This window comes from Mirounga leonina, unplaced genomic scaffold (assembly GCF_011800145.1).
Source record: "Mirounga leonina isolate KUSES-001 unplaced genomic scaffold, KU_Mleo_1.0 Mir_176, whole genome shotgun sequence".
In the NCBI taxonomy this organism is placed as follows: domain Eukaryota; kingdom Metazoa; phylum Chordata; class Mammalia; order Carnivora; family Phocidae; genus Mirounga; species Mirounga leonina.
Window position 1 is genome coordinate 43,802,165 of NW_023270454.1, and position 19,402 is coordinate 43,821,566.

At 36.0% G+C, this 19,402-nt stretch overlaps 1 protein-coding gene across 2 annotated transcripts in view; it reads left to right on the forward strand.

Moving 5' to 3' along the window:
• The window catches only part of CLGN (calmegin), a 58,839-nt gene extending 40,267 nt beyond the window's left edge, over positions 1-18,572 (forward strand). For both annotated transcript variants that reach the window (XM_035023023.1, XM_035023024.1), the window contains exons 9-15: positions 5,648-5,761; positions 5,936-6,086; positions 7,881-8,096; positions 9,173-9,298; positions 14,972-15,140; positions 16,172-16,272; positions 18,022-18,572. In XM_035023023.1, the coding sequence (XP_034878914.1) occupies positions 5,648-5,761; positions 5,936-6,086; positions 7,881-8,096; positions 9,173-9,298; positions 14,972-15,140; positions 16,172-16,272; positions 18,022-18,102 (958 nt within the window). In that variant the 3' untranslated portion in view covers positions 18,103-18,572. The remainder of the gene's footprint in view (positions 1-5,647; positions 5,762-5,935; positions 6,087-7,880; positions 8,097-9,172; positions 9,299-14,971; positions 15,141-16,171; positions 16,273-18,021) is intronic.
• The last annotated feature ends 830 nt before the right edge of the window (positions 18,573-19,402 follow it).

The following is a 19,402-nucleotide window of genomic DNA, read 5'->3' on the forward strand; positions in this document are numbered from 1 at the left end:
ATTTTGACTAAAACTCTGTTCTAAGTTAATTGTATGTAGTGTGAGATCTAAAACAAGATCAGTTTTTAAAAATATGGATGTCTAATTGTTTCAACACCTCTTGTCATCATTAATGTCTGTAATGATGTGTACTGATGACTCATTTCTAATATGGTAATTTGTGTTTTTTCTTGATGTGTCTAACTAGAGGTTTATCAATTAAAAAAAATTTTTTTAAAGATTTTATTTATTTATTTGAGAGAGAGGGAGAGCCAGCAAGAGAGCACAAGCAGGAGGAGCAGTAGAGGGAGAGGGAGAAGCAGGCTCCCCGCAGAGCAGGGAGCCCAATGCAGGACTCGATCCCAGGACCCCGGGATCATGACGTGAGCCGAAGGCAGATGCTTAACCAAATGAGCCACCCAGGGGCCCTGAGGTTTATCAATTTTATTGATCTTTTTGAAGAACTGGCTTTTGTTTTAGTTTTTCCCCTCTATTGACCTTTTTAAAATTTTGCTATTTACTTTCTTCTTCTTACTTTGAAGCAAATTATTGCTTCTTTTTTTTGGCCTAATTTATTAAGTTAGAAAATCTCTTCTGATAGAAGTAGCTGTAAATTTTCTCTAGACACTGCTTTAGCTATGTTTCACAAATATGTATCATTTAAAAGAACATTCAGTTCATACTGTTTTCTAATTTCATTAGTAATTTTTTCTTTGATCTGTGTGTTTTTACATGTGTTGCTTTGGTAGCATTTATTTGGGATTTCCCAGATATAATTCGCATTTTGACTCCCAATTTTTAATTCTATTGTCAGAAAATTTGCAAATGTCAATTACATCAGTGTGGTTGAAAGCTTCTATAATTTACTGGTTTTCAGTCTGTTTTCTTACTGAGAGAAGAATATTAAAATCTTTAACTATGGTGATGGATTTGTCTATATATCCTTTGAGTTCTGTTAGTTTTTGCTTCGTGTATTTTGAAGATCTGTTACTACATCTTTTTGCAGTATTTCATGACCTCTTGAGGAACTAATCACTTTATTATTATAGAATAATATCCTTCTTTATAAACTCTTGTAATACTCTGTCTTGACATCTGCTTTAGTCTCATACTGAGTCAACAGTCCTGCTTTCTTTTAAATCATGTTTCCATTGAATATTATTTTCCATTGTTTACCTGTAACCTATATATGCCTTTATTTTTTTAAATTTTATTTTATTATGTTATGTTAATCACCATACATTGCATCATTAGTTTTTGATGTAGTGTTCCATGATTCATTGTTTGCATATAACACCCAGTGCTCCATTCAATACATGCCCTCTTTAATACCCATCACCAGGCTAACCCATCCCCCCACCCCCCTCCCCTCTAGAACCCTCAGTTTGTTTCTCAGAGTCCATAGTCTCTCATGGTTCGTCTCTCCCTCCGATTTCCCCTCCTTCATTTTTCCCTTCCTACTATCTTTTTTTTTTTAACATGTAATGTATTATTTGTTTCAGAGGTACAAGTCTGTGACTCATCAGTCTTACACAATTCACAGCGCTCACCATAGCAGTACCCTCCCCAATGTCTATCACCCAGCCACCCCATCCCTCCCACCCCCCCACCACTCCAGCAACCCTCAGTTTGTTTCCTGAGATTAAGAATTCCTCATATCAGTGATATCATATGATACATGTCTTTCTCTGATTGCCTTATTTTGCTTAGCATAATACCCTCTAGTTCCATCCACGTTGTTGCAAATGGCAAGATTTCGGGTTTTTTGATGGCTATTCCATTGTATATATATATTTGTATATATATATACCACATCTTCTTTATCCATCTGTTGATGGACATCTTGGCTGTTTCCACAGTTTGGCTATTGTGGACACTGCTGCTATAAACATTGGGGTGCATGTACCCCTTCGGATCCCTACATTTGTATCTTTGGGGTAAATACCCAGTAGTGCAATTGCTGGGTGGTGTGGTAGCTCTATTTTCAACTTTTTGAGGAACCTCTATACTGTTTTCCAGAGTGGCTGCACCAGCTTGCATTCCCCACCCACAGTGTAGAAGGGTTCCCCTTTCTCTGCATCCTCGCCAACATCTGTCGTTTTCCTGACTTGTTAATTTTAGCCATTCTGACTGGTGTGAGGTGGTATCTCATTGAGATTTTGATTGGGATTTCCCTGATGCTGAGCGATATTGAGCACTTTTTCATGGGCCATTTGGATGTCTTCTTTGGAAAAATGTTCATGTCTTCTGCTCATTTCTTGATTGGATGATTTGTTCTTTGGGTGTTGAGTTTGACAAATTCTTTATAGATTTTGGATACTGGCCCTTTATCTGATATGTCATTTGCAAATATCTTCTCCCATTCTGTCAGTTGTCTTTTGGTTTTGTTGACTGTTTCCTTTGCTTTGCAAAAGCTTTTTATCTTGATGAAGTCCCAATAGTTCATTTTTGCCCTTGCTTCCCTTGCCTTTGGCGATGTTTCTAGGAAGAAGTTGCTGCGGCTGAGGTGGAAGAGGTTGCTGCCTGTGTTCTCCTCTAGGATTTTGATGGACTCCTGTCTCACATTTAGGTCTTTCATCCATTTTGAGTTTATTTTTGTGTGTGGTGTAAGGAAATGGTCCAGTTTTATTCTTCTGCGTGTGGCTGTCCAATTTTCCCAACACCATTTGTTGAAGAGACTGTCTTTTTTCCATTGGACATTCTTTCCTGCTTTGTTGAAAATTAGTTGACCGTAGAGTTGAGGGTCCATTTCTGGGCTCTTTATTCTGTTCCATTGATCTCTGTGTCTGTTTTTGTGCCAGTACCATACTCTTCTTGATGATTACAGCTATAGCTTTATTTTTAAAGTGATTTTTCAGTAGGCAACTTATATGTGGTCTTGTTTTTTAAGTGGAGTGTTTTAAACCATCTACATTTAATGTAATTATTAATATGGTTGGATATAAACTGTACTTGTTTTCTTCCTACTTGCTTTCTGTTTGTCCCATATATTCTGTACTTGAAAATATTTTTTCCTGAATTTTTTTAGATGGAGTTATTTTATTTTTTAGTCTTTTATTTTTTCTTTCCTTTTGGCATACTACCTTTTCCTCTGTGGTTTATTATTTTAGTGTTGCTCTAGGGTTTACAATATGCATCTCTAACTTATTTCAGTCTACTGTCATTATACCTCTTTATGTCTGTGTTAATCTTATAAGGGTCTTATATTTTCCTCCTTCCATCCTTCATGCATTATCATACCTTTACTTCCTCTGTCTGTACTATGAAGGCCACACATATTTATTCTTCCATCACTGTCTTTTAATCAGACAGTTATTAGGAGAAAATTTCTTTTATTTATTATTTAGTTAGCGTTTCTGATACTCTTGTGTAGATAAACATTTTTGTCTGTTGTTTTCCCTCTTCCTGATAAACTTCTCTTAACACATTGTGGTACATGTGTGCTGTCATTGAATCCTCTCAACTTTTAATTATCTGAAAATTTATTTTACCTTAATTTTTGAAGGATGTTTTCACCATTGAATTGTAAGTTGATAGTTATTTTAAAAAAAAAATCGTTTTTTTTTTAAAGATTTTATTTATTTATTTGACAGAGAGAGACACAGCGAGAGAGGGAACACAAGCAGGGGGAGTGGGAGAGGGAGAAGCAGGCTCCCCGGTGAGCAGGGAGCCCGATGCGGGGCTCGATCCCAGGACCCTGGGATCATGACCTGAGCCGAAGGCAGACGCCTAATGACTGAGCCCCTCAGGCGCCCCTAAAACAATCATTTCTTGAGTTGTCTTGAGGCTTATATCGTTTCTGATATGTCAGTTGTTATTCTCATCCTTTTACTCCTTGACCTAATATGTAATTTTTTCCTGTTTGGTTTTAAGATTCATTGTTACTGTTTTCAACAATTTGGTTTTGTTGTGCCTTGGGTGTGTGTGAGAGTGTGTGTGTGTGAGAATTTGTGTGTGTGTGTGTGTGTGTGTGTTTGCCTTGCTTTTGAGCTTTTTGGGATGTGGCTGTGTAGTTTGTATCAAATTTGGGTAATATTTGGCCATTATTTCTTTGAATATATGTTCCTTCCCATCTCTTTTTTGGGGACACCACATAAATGTATGTTAAACTGCTTTATAGTTTTTCACAGGTCACTTAGGATCAATTCATTTTTTAAAATCAATTTTTTTCTCTCTGCTTCATTTTGGAAAATGTCTACTCCTATTTCTTTAAGTTCTTGCTTGTTTGTAAACATTGGGGTTACTACCTACTCAGAAATAGAGTAAGTAGTACTGGATAACCAAAGATGTTTACTTGTTAACTCTCTTGTAGATAAAGAGAGATACTGATTACTAATAAAAATGTCTTTGCTTTCAAGCAAATAGTATGATAGGGAAGCAGGTTTTACAAGGTAGGAAGAACAGTATGATTTTTAAAAAAATTAATAAAAAGTCACTTAATGCATAACTTTAATGAATTCATACTTTCAGAAAGGGTAGGACTACATCTCTCCATGTGGATTTTCTTACATTGTTTCATATTTGTTTACCCAAAAAGAGTAAGGCTGAGACATAAGTTTGGCCTTAAATGAGATAAACTGCTTATAATAACCTCTCTCTGATTGGTGATACATGTTAGAATTTGTTTCATAAACTGGTAAAAGAAATGTTCCCTTAAATTTTAAACTCTAGTTACTTGGAGCTCAGACAGACTCCAGATGACATTGATATCAGGCAAGTACAAGTCTTTACATATAGAGAGTTGATTATTTGAGTTTATTTTGTTATTTAGGTTTGTTTGAAAAATCTTAATGTAACCTTTTGTTTAAAATTTCTACTTTTCTATAAAGATGAAGTTCTATTCAGTACTTACTATGATTATGTTTATATACTTAAGAATTTGTTTTCTAAGTGTTATTTTTTTAATGAAAATACAAAATTACTAGACTTAAATATGATGAGTTAAAAAAATAATATTGGAATAGGGAAGACATTTCCAAATATGATGTAAAATTGAAGAATCATAAAAGAATTATCAATAAATTTCAACTACATGAAAATAAATTATTTGAATATGGCAGAAAAAAACCCACCTACCATAAACTATATCAAAAAGTACATGAGAAACTGGAAAAAATATTTTTAATTCATATAGCTGACAGAGAGATAATTTTGTATTAGTTCCTAATATATTCCAGGATATTCATTATAGCATTGTTTGTAATAGTACATTTTTGGAAACACTAAATGTCCCTCAACAGTAATTGGGTTAAATAAATTATGGTATATCCACAAATTAGAAAACTGTACAACTGTTAATAACTGTATATAAAACAGCTTATAAAACTGTCTTGGCACATAGTGGGCTTCCAATATGTGTTTGTTGATGAATGAATGAGTGTTTAAGTGAACAAAAGTGATGTTGAACATACTCTGTATAGAAATCTATCCTTTGTGTTTAAAAAAAAGAATATATACAAATATGTGTGTATGCATGGATCACAACAGGGAATATATACAAGAAAGTGACAAGTTAGCAGAAGATTTTGGTGGATGAGAGATGGGGGAGTTAGTAGGCACAAAGACAGAAGGGTAGGAGATGCCTTTTGGTATCTTCTGAATTTTGTAACATATGCATTTTTAAACCTTTTGAATAATTAATACTTGGCACAAAATACTGTATTTGCAGGGATGAAAGCGAACCTGCCCAAATAGAAGATTTAAGTGTTATTAAACCTGATGGCTGGCTTGATGATGAACCAAAATTTATTCCAGATCCTAATGCTGAAAAACCTGATGACTGGTAAACATTCTTCATCCTCACATGTCAATTTCATACATTTCTTGCTTTTTGTTACTAGTTCATATGACTGACAGGAGAAACTTGAGGTTACTATACTTGAGGTTACTATAAATGTGTAGATACACAGTTTCATCTGTGGAACTTTTATGTTGAATTTTTTCCTAATTTCCTAAGGAATGAAGACATGGATGGAGAATGGGAGGCGCCTCGTATTTCTAATCCAGCATGTCGAATTGGGTGTGGTGAGTGGACACCTCCCCTGATAGATAACCCCAAATACAAAGGAGTGTGGAGACCTCCAATGATAGATAATCCTAACTACCAGGTAATAACCACTTCTTACAACTGCATAGTAAAGTTTAAAGTGCTGTGATAGTTCTAGTTTTGATAATGTTATGTTAACTTTTAGAAATTTGATTTGTAATAGTATGCATTAACTATCGTAAGAAGTCAAAGAAAATGGACTCCAACTAATTTATATTTAAAAAGTAAAGTATTCTTGGGGCACCTGGCTGGCTCAGTCCATAGAGTATGCAACTTTTGATCTCTGCATTGTGAGTGCAAGCCCCACGTTGGGCCTAGAGTTTACTTTAAAAAAAAATAGTAAAGTATTCTTTATGTAATTTTCTGGGGGAATAATATTAAGAACTAAAGATGAGACACTTAATACTGTATTTTTCCCTGGTAATTGATGATCACTCTGGAATCAAGTTCTATTTTAGAATTAAACATAAGAAATGAGTTCTGATCAGGAGACCTCACATTGTACATTTTAGTAATTAATTCCTGTGTTGAATTAATGTGCTCCTTATTTTCTGGTGTTATTAAACTTTGGATTTTTTAAAATATGAATTAGATATCTTTTGAGTGTACCTAGATTTTTGGGTAGAAATCTCTAGGTTATCCATTTAACCCTGTAGTTTTATCTAATTATTCATTGACATTTTCTAATATTTATTATATGGATGCAGTTACGTATTCCAGTTGTTTACTTTAGTTTTTTTTTTCATTGCATTTATCACAGAGTGTTTATTTTGGTAACGTCTTTGTTGAATGTCTGTCTCCCTCATTACTTTAAATTTAATCAAGGAACCATGTCTCTCTTGATCATCACTCTGTCCCTAGCATCTGGCATAGTGCCTGGTACAGAATAGACATATATGATGGAGGAATGAATGAGTAATCATATTGTCAAATTTTATTTATTTGATTGAGTTTAATCATTTAAGATCTAATGGAACTTTTATGTTGAATTTTATTCTGAGGTTCAGCCATGACTGATAATTGATGCCCATCATGGGTATATGTTAAAAGGAGTGGCTTCCCCTCTGCCTTCAGCTCAGGTCATGATCTCAGGGTCCTGGTATTGAGCCCTGCATGGGGCTCCCTGCTCAGTGAGGAGTCTGCTTCGCCCTCTCCCTTTGCCCCTCCCTGCTACTTGTGCATGTTCTCTCTCTCTCTCTCTCAAATAAATAAAGTGCATTATAAAAAAAATTTTTTTAAATAAAAGGAATGGCTTCATATTTACCATACAGTGCTCTCTCTGATTTGTGTAATTTTAATGACTTCTTGCCTTGAATAACTTTACTAAATGTAAAAAAACTTGTCTAAAATAGTATCACTTACTTGTGAAATTTAGTTACTCAAGTTTCTGTGTGTGTTGGGTTTTCACTTTGCCTATTTTTGCAGTTTAAAGTCAGTTTTATTCATAGGGAACATTGTGTACAGAATGAGAAGAACCAAGTTTTTATTTCCAGTGACTTGCTAATGAGTTAATATCAGTTAATGCTTTCTTTTTTCTCCAATTAGTACTGCTGATTTCATTCAACAACAATGATTTCTTCTTTTTTTTTTTTTTGAGAGAGAAAGAGACGGAAGGGGCAGAGGGAGAAGGAGAGAGAGAATCTCAAGCAGGCTCCACGCCCAGCATGGAGCCCAACATGGAGCTCATCTCCCATCTCTGAGATCATGATCTGTTGAGCCAAAATCAATAGTTGGACACTTAACTAAGCCACGCAGGCGCTCCATCCACAACAATGACTTCTTGAATAGCATTTATAATGGGATTATTTTATTTGAAAGTGTCTTTAAATTATTTTTTCTTTATTATTTTTTCCAGGGAATCTGGAGTCCTCGAAAAATTCCTAATCCAGATTATTTTGAAGATGATCATCCATTTCTTCTGACTTCTTTCCGTGCTCTTGGTTTAGAGCTTTGGTCTATGAGCTCTGATATCTACTTTGATAATTTTATTATCTGTTCAGAAAAGGAAATAGCAGATCGCTGGGCTGCAGATGGTTGGGGAGTGAAGATAATGGTAGCAAATGCTAATGAGGTACAGTATTTACCATAGAGTAGTCATAGGACTTCATCCTGGTTATGGGTTATACAAATGGCCCTTAAGAGGTAAATAAATATGCAATAATTAGTAAATGTACGTAAATAAATTTGTCGATAAAATATTTAGCCTTACTATATTATGGTACAACTTCATCATGAACTGTATAATGAACTATATATATGTGTATGTCTTCATTAAATTATGATAGCATAATGGGATTTAATTGCCTACTTGCTATTTATAAGGAGACTACTTAATATCCTGGTCACCTTGTTAATTCACAGCTTAAGTGGTTAACAGTAATGTAAATATTATTCTTTACTCATTTTAATTATTTTTCACTTAGAGGAGTACAGAGGATTTTAAAATTTATTATTATTAAATTGTGTTCCAGTATTTTTTTACTCAAATCTTAACACTGTTTAGAAATACTAAGCTAAATATTTCAACACAATGCATCTTGGAGAATGTATCTTTAAAATCAATTACTGTAAAGGAAAATACCTTACATTTGGTTTCTTTGGACATTAGCAAAAACTATCAAAAGATTAGGTAAAGGGGTTTTCATTTTGAAACTTTTTAAATTTAGACATTTAATGATTTTAGATTTCATTTTAATGAGAGAAGCTGTTTCCTCACACAGGTTGTGTGTGAAATTTGTTAATAAAAAAAAGAAAACACAGTAGTTCCCAGGTTCTTTAAAATACAGAACCAAAATGAGTTATCGAGCATTTATACTTCTAAATGAAGAAGATAATACATCCATAAAGAGTAGTTCTATCCTTAACCTTACCAAAAAAATAAAGTTGTCATAATTCTTGGTGATAGGTTAGTGATTTCTACCTATGTAGTAACATATCTTCTACTACAAAGTCTCAAACAATGATACATGCTAATAGAGTTTAAACTCTACAGTGGATAAGATGGGAAAATAAAATATTTTTAGCCTACAAGTTCATCACTCCTTAATATAAAACACTTATCTAAAATAAGCTGTTTTTTTGTAGGTGGTATTTCCTAAAAAATGTTTATAAAATCTGAATTTCATTTTTATGCTTATTCTTCTATAGCCTGGTATATTTAAACAGTTAGTGGTAGCTGCTGAAGAGCGCCCATGGCTTTGGCTCATTTATCTTGTGACTGCAGGGCTTCCAATAGCATTAATTGCTTCATTTTGTTGGCCAAGAAAATTCAAGGTAAAGAAATTGAATTTCCTTCAACTTAAAATAAGTCTGTTAGTGTTTAGGAGTTCTATTGAGCAAGTGATTCTTTTTTTTTTTTAATTTAAATTCCGTTAATATATAATATATATTAGTTTCAGAGGTAGAGGTTAGTGACTCATCTGTCGTATATAATTCCCAGTGCTCATTACATCATGTGACCTCCTTCATGTCCATCAGCCAGTAAACCCATCCCTCTACCCCCTACCCCTCCAGCAACCCTTAGTTAGTTTCCTATGATTAAGAGTCTCTTACGGTTTGTCTCCCTCTCTGATTTCATCTTGTTTTATTTTTTCTTCTCTTCCTCTATGATCCTCTGCATTGTTTCTTCAATTCCACATATCAGTAAGATCATATGATAATTGTCTTTCTCTGATTGACTTATTTTGCTTAGCATAATACCCTCTAGTAAAATCCATGTCATTGCAAATGGCCAGATTTCATTTTTTGATGGCTGAGTAGTATTCCATTGTGTGTGTGTGTGTATATATATCTTCTTTATCCATTTACTTGTCGATGGACATCTGGGCTCTTTCCATAGTTTTGCTGTTGTGGACATTGCTGCTATAAACATTGGGGTGCAGGTGCCCCTTCAGATCACTACATTTGTATCTTTGGGGTAAATAGCCAGTGCAATTGCTGGGTCATAGGGTAGCTCTATTTTCAACTTTTTGAGGAATCTCCATACTGTTTTCCAGTGGCAAGTGGCTGCACCAGCATGTGTTCCCACCCACAGTGTAGGATGGTTCCCCTTTCTCTGCATCCTTGCCAACATCTATTATTTCCTGACTTGTTAATTTTAGCCGTTCTGACTGGTGTGACATAGTATCTCATTGTGGTTTTGGGATTTGTATTTTCCAGATGCCGAGTAATGTTGAACATTTTTTCATGTGTCTGTTGGCCATTGGGATGTCTTCTTTGGAGAAATGTCTGCTCATGCCTTTTGCCCATTTCTTGATTGGATGATTTGTTCTTTGGGTGTTGAGTTTGACAAGTTCTTTATAGATTTTGGATACTAGCCCTTTATCTGATATGTCATTTGCAAATATCTTCTCCCATTCTGTTGGTTGTCTTTTGGTTTTGTCGACTGTTTATTTTGCTGTGCAAAAGCTTTTTATCTTGATGAAGTCCCAATAGTTCATTTTTGTCCTTGCTTCCCTTGCCTTTGGGGACATGTCTAGCAAGAAGTTGCTGCGGCCAAGGTCACACAGGTTGCTGTCTGTGTTCTCCTCTAGGATTTTGATGGATTCCTATCTCACATTTAGGTCTTTCATCCATTTTGAGTCTATTTTTGTGTATGGTGTAAGGAAATGGTCCAGTTTCATTCTTCTGCAATTTTCCCAACACCATTTGTTGAAGAGATTTTTTTTTTTTTAAAGATTTTATTTATTTGACAGAGAGAGACACAGTGAGAGAGGGAACACAAGCAGGGGGAGTGGAAGAGGGAGAAGCAGGCTTCCCGCTGGGCAGGGAGCCTGATGTGGGGATCAATCCCAGGACCCTGGGATCATGACCTGAGCCAAAGGCAGATGCTTAACGACTGAGCCACTCAGGCGCCCGAAGAGACTGTCTTTTTTCCCATTGGATATTCTCTCCTGCTTTGTCGAAGATGAGTTGACCATAGAGTTGAGGGTCCATTTCCGGGTTCTCTGTTCTGTTCCATTGATTTATGTGTCTGTTTTTGTGCCAGTACCATTCTGTCTTGATGATTACAGCTTTGTAATAGGGCTTGAAGGCCGGAATTGTGATGCCACCTGCTTTGGTTTTCTTTTTCAACAATCTTTTGGCTATTCGGGGTCTTTTCTGATTCCATACAAATTTTAGGATTATTTGTCCCAGCTGTGTGAAAAAAGTTGATGGTATTTTGATTGGGATTGCATTGAATGTATAGATTGCTCTAGGTAGCATAGACATTTTAACAATATTTGTTCTTCCAATCCATGAGCATGGAATGTTTCCGCATTTCTTTGTGTCTTCCTCAGTTTCTTTCATGCGTGGTCTCTAGTTTTCTGAGTACAGATCCGTTGTGTCTTTGGTTAGCTTTATTCCTAGGTATCTTATGGTTTTGGGTGCAATTGTAAATGGGATCGACTCCTTAATTTCTCTTTCTTCTGTCTCATTGTTAGTGTATAGAAATGTAACTGGGGGTGCCTGGGTGGCTCAGTTGTTAAGCGTCTGCCTTTGGCTCAGGTCATGATCCCAGGGTTCTGGGATCGAGCCCCGCATCGGGCTCCCTGCTCGGTGGGAAGCCTGCTTCTCCCTCTCTCACTCCCCCTGCTTGTGTTCCCTCTCTCGCTGTGTCTCTCTCTGTCAAATAAATAAAATCTTCAAGAAAAAAAAAAAAGAAATGTAGCTGATTTCTGTGCAGTGATTTTATATCCTGCCACTTTGCTGAATTCCTATATGAGTTCTAGCAATTTCGGGGTGGAGTCTTCTGGGTTTTCCACATAGAGTATCATGTCATCTGTGAAGAGTGAGAGTTCGACTTCTTTGCCAATTCAGATGCCTTTTATTTCTTTCTGTTTTTCGATTGCTGAGGCTAGGATTTCTAGTACTATATTGAATAGCAGTGGTGATAGTGGACATCCATTCCATGTTCCTGACCTTAGGGGAAAGGCTCTCAGTTTTTCCCCATTGAGAATGAAACTTGCTGTGGGCTTTTCATATATGGCTTTTATGATATTGAGCTATGTTCCCTCTATCCCTACACTGTAAAGAGTTTTAATCAAGAAATGATGCTGTACTTTGTCAAAAGCTTTTTCTGCATCTATTGAGAGGATCATATGATTCTTGGTCTTTCTTTTGTTAATGTATTGTATCACATTGATTGATTTGTGGATGTTGAACCAGCCTTGCAGCCCAGGAATAAATCCCACTTGGTCATGGTGAATAATCCTTTTAATGTACTGTTTGATCCTATTGGCTAGTATTTTAGTGAGAATTTTTGCATCCTTGTTCATCAGGGATATTGGTCTGTAACTCTACTTTTTGGTGGGGTCTTTGTCTGGTTTTGGGATCAAAGTAACGCTGGCCTCAGAGAAAGAGTTTGGAAGTTTTCCTTCCATTTTTATTTTTTTGAAACAGCTTCAGAAGAATAGGTATTAATTCCTTAAATGTTTGGTAGAATTCTCCTGGGAAGACTTCTGGCCCTGGACTTTTGTTTGTTCGGAGATTTTTGATTACTGCTTCAATTTTCTTGCTGGTTATGGGTCTGTTCAGGTTTTCTATTTCTTCTTGTTTCTGTTTTGGTAGTTTACACATCTCTAGGAATGCATCCGATTTCTTCCAGATTGCTTAATTTGTTGGCATATATTTACTCCTAATATGTTCTTATAATTGTTTGTATTTCTTTGGTGTTGTTTGTGATCTCTCCTCTTTCATTCATGATTTTATTTATTTGGGTCCTTTCTCTTTTCTTTTTGATAAGTTTGGCCAGGGGTTTATCAATCTTTTGTTTAATTTTTAAAATTTAATTTAATTTATTTTATTTTATTTATTTGAGACAGAGAGTGAGCAAGAGAGAGAGCATGAGTGGGGTGGAGGGGGAGAGGGAGAAGCAGACTCCCCACTGAGCAGGGAGCTCAACGCCCGGCTTGATCCCAGGACCCTGGGATTATGACCTCAGCCGAAGGCAGACACTTAACTGACTGAGCCACCCAGGTGCCCAATCTTAGTAATTCTTTCAAAGAACCAGCTCCTAGTTTCGTTGATCTGTTCTACTATTCTTTTTGTTTCTATTCCATTGATTTCTTCTCTAATCTTTATTAATGCTCTTCTTCTCCTGGGTTTATGCTTTATTTGCTGTTCTTTCTCCAGCTCCTTTAGGTATAAGGTAAGGTTGTGTATTTGAGACCTTTCTTGTTTCTTGAGAAAGGCTTGTAGTGCTATATACTTCCCTCTTAGGACCACCTTTGCTGCATTCTGAAGGTTTTGAACATTTGTGTTTTCATTTTCATTTGTTTCCATGAATTTTTTTTTAAAGATTTTATTTATTTATTTGACAGAGAGATACAGCAAGAGAAGGAACACAAGCAGGGGGAGTGGGAGAGGGAGAAGCAGGCTTCCCGCCGAGCAGGGAACCCGATGTGAGGCTCAATCCCAGGACTCTGGGATCATGACCTGAGCCGAAAGCAGACGCTTAATGACTGAGCCACCCAGGTGCCCCTGTTTCCATGAATTTTTTAAAATCCTTCTTTAATTTCATGGTTGGCCCATTCATTCTTTAGTAGGATGCTCTTTAGTCTCCAGGTATTTGAGTTCTTTCCAAATTTCCTCTTGTGATTGAGTTCCAGTTTCAAAGCATTGTGGTCTGATAATATGCAGGGAATAATCTCAATCTTTTGGTAATGGTTGAGACCTGATTTGTGACCCAGCATGTGATCTATTTTGGAGAATGTTCCATGTGCAATCAAGACGAATGTGTACTCTATTGCTTTAGGGTGGAATGCTCTGAATATATCTGTGAAGTCCATCTGGTCCAGTGTGTCATTAAAAGTCCTTGTTTCCTTGTTGATTTTCTGCTTAGATGATCTGTCCACTGCAGTGAGTGGGATGTTTAAGTCCCCTACTATTATTGGATTATTATCGATGTGTTTCTTTGATTTTGTTATTAATTGGCTTACATAATTGGCTGCCCCCCATGTTAGGGGCATAAGTATTTACAATTGTTAGATCTTCTTGTTGGATAGACCCTTTAATTATGATATAGTGTCCTTCCTCATCTCTTATTACAGTCTTCGGTTTCAAATCTAATTTGTCGGGGTGCCTGGGTGGCTCAGTCGGTTAAGTGTTTGCCTTCAGCTCAGGTTGTGATCCCAGGGTCCTGGGATTGAGCCCCATGTCAGGCTCCCTGCTCAACAGGGAGTCTGCTTCTCCCTCTCCCTCTGCCGCTTCCCCTGCTTGGGTTCTCTCTCTGTCAAATAAATAAATAAAATCTTAAAAAAAATAAAATCTAATTTGTCTGTTATAAGGATTGCCACCCCAGCTTTCTTTTGATGTCCATTAGCATGAAAATTGATTTTCCACCCCCTCACTTTCAATCTGGAGGTGTCTTTGCGTCTAAAATGAGTCTCTTGCAGACAGCATATTGTTGGGTCTTGTTTTTTAATCCAGTCTGATACCCTGTGTCTTTTGATTGGGGTATTTAGCCCATTTACATTCAGGGTAACTATTGAAAGATATGAATTTAGTGCCATTGTATTGCCTGTAAGGTGACTGTTACTGTATATTGTCTGTGTTCCTTTCTGGTCTGTGTTGCTTTTAGGCTCTCTCTTTGCTTAGAGGACCCCTTTCAGTATTTCTTGTAGGGCTGGTTTGGTGATCACAAATTCTTTTACTTTCTGTTTGTCCTGGAAACTTATCTCTCCTCCTATTTTGAAAGACATCCTTGCTGTTTAAAGTATTCTTAGGTGCATATTTTTCTCATTTAGCACCCTGAATATGTCATGTCAGTCTTTTCTGGCCTGCCAGGTCTCTGTGGATAGGTCTGAGCAAGTGCTTCTTAAAAGCCATAAGCTAAATTTCCTATAAGTTTTTATTGCTGATTCACTGTGTTTGATATCAGTTATTGCAAAAAAAAAAAAAAAAACCCAAAACTTAAAAAATAGAGCTTTGCTTTTACTAAAAATAGCTTATGTTAAACTACCACAGAAAAAATATGAAGATTCAGAGTATAAAAAAACTGACATATGTAAACCACAAACAAAGGGAGCACTAGAGCAAGAAGTGAAGGAAAAGAAAGCTGCCCTGGAGAAACCAGTAGATTTGGAAGAAGAAAAGAAGCAAAGTGATGGTGAAACTCTTGAAACTCCTGAAAAAGGTAAGATAATGACAGGTAGGTAGGTAGCCAGCCAAAGGTAGGATAGTGATAGTGAGTTACAGTGGGGACCCTGGGCAAAGCTCCTAAAAAGAGCACATGATCTGGTAAACACTAGCTGTTGCACTTGATTATTGTCAAATATCTACCATCTGAATCCCCATGAGTCCATGACCGTGGCAGAGGGGAGTAATGGCCCCTGCCTGGATGCTGTACCCTGAGCGGTCGTCCTGCTTACAGTTCTTGTTTTCTAGGAAGAGAGAGGTTTAAGAGCAGGTGTGAACTCCATGTGTCGTAGCTGTTTGCAGGGGCTTTTCTTGTCCACAAGAATGTAGATGAGATGGGAGGCCAGACAGCACAGCCTCTATAGGAGAGGAATAGGTTTAAAATTCGCACCCAGTCTTTTAGTAAAAGGCTGTTGTTCATCAGATAGTTTATCATATTGAAAGAATAATTTAATGGCCCGAAAGGACTGCTGCGTCATATGTCCCCTTCCCACCCTATACTAAACTCATCAACATGTTCGAACTGAAGAACTGAGGCTTTTTAGTGGGTCTCCATTGAGACTTGCTTACACTCATCTAGGTATTAATAAACTGTCAATATTTGCCAGGTGTCTCAAGTCAGGCTCCAGACTGAGCCCCTTACAACTTAAATTATGTCTTGAGCACTGTTTTTAACTTAATAATTGATGAAACAGTTGACTTAAAAATTATACTCTCAAAAAAATACACACAGATGTATATTTACATATGTATGTGTCCATATGTATACGCATAACACATATATATTTGCTTTTCATTACATGTAGACTGAATGCTTAAGAATTTCTTAAACCTCTCTTCCCTCAAATATGATGATTTATGTATAAAATGTTGTAAAATAATATTTGCAATTAATTTTTTAGAAATTTCTCATGATAGAAATTGCTTTTAAATATTGGAATTTAAATAAATCCCCTTGTTGTATTTAATACTTCTCAGTAGCAAAATTCTAATTCAGGTCTTTGCCTGTAATAAAAATCTGTATTCTAGAAGAAGAAGGTGAACCTGAGGAAAAGAGTGAAAAAGAAATTGAAATTATAGAAGGACAAGAAGAGGGTAATAAATCAAATAAGTCTGGATCAGAGGATGAGGTAAGCAACTCTTTAACAGAAAATAAACTAGATTTTATGTACGATTGTTATCCATAAAAATTATTTTAACAAAGCAGTCTGGTTTATAGAGAATTTTTTCAAGGTCCTACTGTACAAAAATTGGCCATATTTCTCCAAGCTTTCATAAGAGCCTCCATATTGTTTTTAAAATGTATCCATAAAGAAGGTAAGAAAATACTATAATTTATATCATCTTAATGCCTGATGAGAAACAGTATAAAGTAAGCCTGGGTTTTGCAAAATAGAGTTGCATCTGTAAAAAATTATGACTTTGTTAGTCTGTTGAAAATTATTATAAATAGACCATTTGAATATTTAAAAGGTAATTCTGTTTATTACAAGACAGTGTTCTTTATACCCATTATAAAAACATTCCCATGGTCTGAATAATTTATTGTCATATTTTGTAATATTTCATTCATTGGGTAGTTGAGTAGTATCTGCCTGATAGGGTGTTTTTTCCTGAAATCTTTAATAAACTAGTTTTCCCATTAACTTGATATGTCTACCCCTTTCTGCATCCTGATATATAACAGAACTTTCTACAGTGCCTCTTTTTAGTCTGTTATTCTGGAACCAGATGCCATCCAGGATATGATTCAGAACCAGAGCTTTCTCTTTTTACCCAGCATGTTTTATCTGCTAGCCTTAGGAGCTATGTGACCTTACCCCAGTCACCCTACTCAGCACCCTCTAGGCAGTGCTAGGCAGGGGAAAATCACAGTTTCACCTGGCCTCTTGCATATGATGATGTAACCTTGCTGTTTTGTCTCTCTGAAGAAATCTCTCACATAAATTTGTTTTATTGTTATTGTTTGTTTTCTAAAGCCTATTCAGTACCTATACTTAGGTACTGGTCTTAATGCCTTGTGAGTTCTTAAAGGGACTTTGGGGGAACATTAGTATGAATATCCACATTAGAGGAAGCTGGGTGAAGATAATTTCTTCCAGGACAGAGTTTTAAACAGTCATTGTCTCACCTGTCACTCTGAATAACAATACTTACAGTCATTCAGTTGAATATGTGTCTGGTTATATTTTGCTTTACAAAACATTTTATGTACCTTTAAAAATATTTTAATTCTGTCTTTGTCTTTTAGTCTTCTTATATGTCAGCGGGCTAAAATAAGCCAACTTTTATATAGTATGACCTTGAAAAATAATTATAACTATTTTGTATAATACCATATAATACCTTCATTATTTTATTTTGTTACACAAGTTTAATTTACATGTGAGTGCTTATTGGATAAGGAAAGAAAAAACCCAGACTATAAATTTGATGTTTCCCTTCCCTCTCTCCTAATTTTCTCAAAGTACTGTGTGTCATAAGTTCTGAAAAAGTTTCTGCGAATCCAACTCAGCAGTCCATTACTTTTAGAACTATTGTGATGAAGTTAGTGCTTAATATCCCACAATGAAAAGATCATGTAGCCTTTAATTAGCTATGACATTGAGATTAAATTCCAAATGATAAAATCATGAATTGAGTTGTTAGCAGTATTCCTTGTCAGAGGACTTTGATAAGCAGAGTTATTCCAAAAATGTAATCATGCCAAAGGGTGAACAAATTAAAACATGTTAACTTAAGTACACATTTTTGATCAGCTTCATGAATTAAAGAACACATATAAGGTAGCATTTGTTAGAACATGTATTTTTGAGAATAAGAAATTTAGTATTTACCCATTGTATGAAAACAACCGTCTGCATCATTCTTTGTTCTAGATGAAAGAAGCGGATGAGAGCACGGGATCTGGAGATGGGCCAGTGAAGTCCGTACGCAAGAGAAGAGTACGAAAGGAATAAACTCTATTCAAGTATTTTTAATTCCTGAGCGAGATATTTGGCATTCTAACATCAGTGTGCTAGAGCCGAACTTGAGTCAACCTGCACGTTTCTAATATCTAGCAATGTTATTCTTTCAGACATTTATTTTAGTCTTTCTTTTCAGGAAAAAAAAAAAACAAAAAACTTTGAAGTTACCTGGTCTTTAAATTTAGAATAAAGGAGTGGCACGTTACTTATCCGATTTAAGAGATTACTATCATTAGAAGTTACCAAGTTTTAAAAGTTGGAGAAAGTTTTGGTTTGTACAGAGCAAAATAATACGCAGCAGCTTTCCTGCTGTTGGAAAATCAGTTACTAGAAATTCCTCTTAAATGGCTCTATGACGCTGTAACGGTAGTTCTATAATAAAAATGAGAGTGCGTTCTGTTGTTCAGAGCTAAACACAATAAAGTTGCTGTATGGTTGTTTGATTCTGTCCACAGTTGAAAGTGTTGTATGTGGCCCCCATTTGCCTGGTTGTGTCAAATTACAGTTAGGGTCTGTTGTTGTTCACTTAAATTACAGATTCCTTTGAAGAGGTGCTTTGTTGACAGGTCAACAAAACAGAAAAGTCTTAGGTGTCATTCATAGAATCACTGGTTAATAGTGCAGCATATTTTACATTTGAATGCAAAGATAATAGGTTCATCAAAATATAATGGTGTACAGAGACTTTTTAAGCCTTTATAATTGTTTTATGCCAGAACGGCTTACCCTACTCAGAAGATTGCTTATGCATACACTGCTCTTGAAAATAAAATTTAGGGGCGCCTGGGTGGCTCAGTCGGTTAAGCATCTGCCTTCTGCTCAGGTCATGGTCCCAGGGTCCTGGGATGGAGTCCCGCATCAGGCTCCCTGCTCCTTGGGAGCCTGCTTCTCCCTCTGCTTCTCTCTCTCTCTCTCTCTCTCTCTCTCTCTGTCTCTCATGAATAAATAAATAAAATCTTTAAAAAAAAAAAAAGAAAGAAAGAAAAGAAAATTTAAACATTTTTCCTTCCTCAAACTACACCCTCTTTAAAAGGTAAATTATTGAGGGGGGAGCTTTAAATTATTTTCTTTTTTCTGGTCATTAAGAGATTCTAATAGCGAATAGGTATCAGTCATCCTGCTTTGTATTTTTATCTTGCTTTTTTCCTGACAAATTCAAATCTATTTTAAGGCTGTTATCTAGCTTCAAAGCTGCCTCTAAGGTAGGTAGTAGATATTGCTCCTCTTTTTAAAGTAGTTACCAGAAATCACAGAACTACATTAGAGTGGAGCTGTGTCATTCCATTTAAAA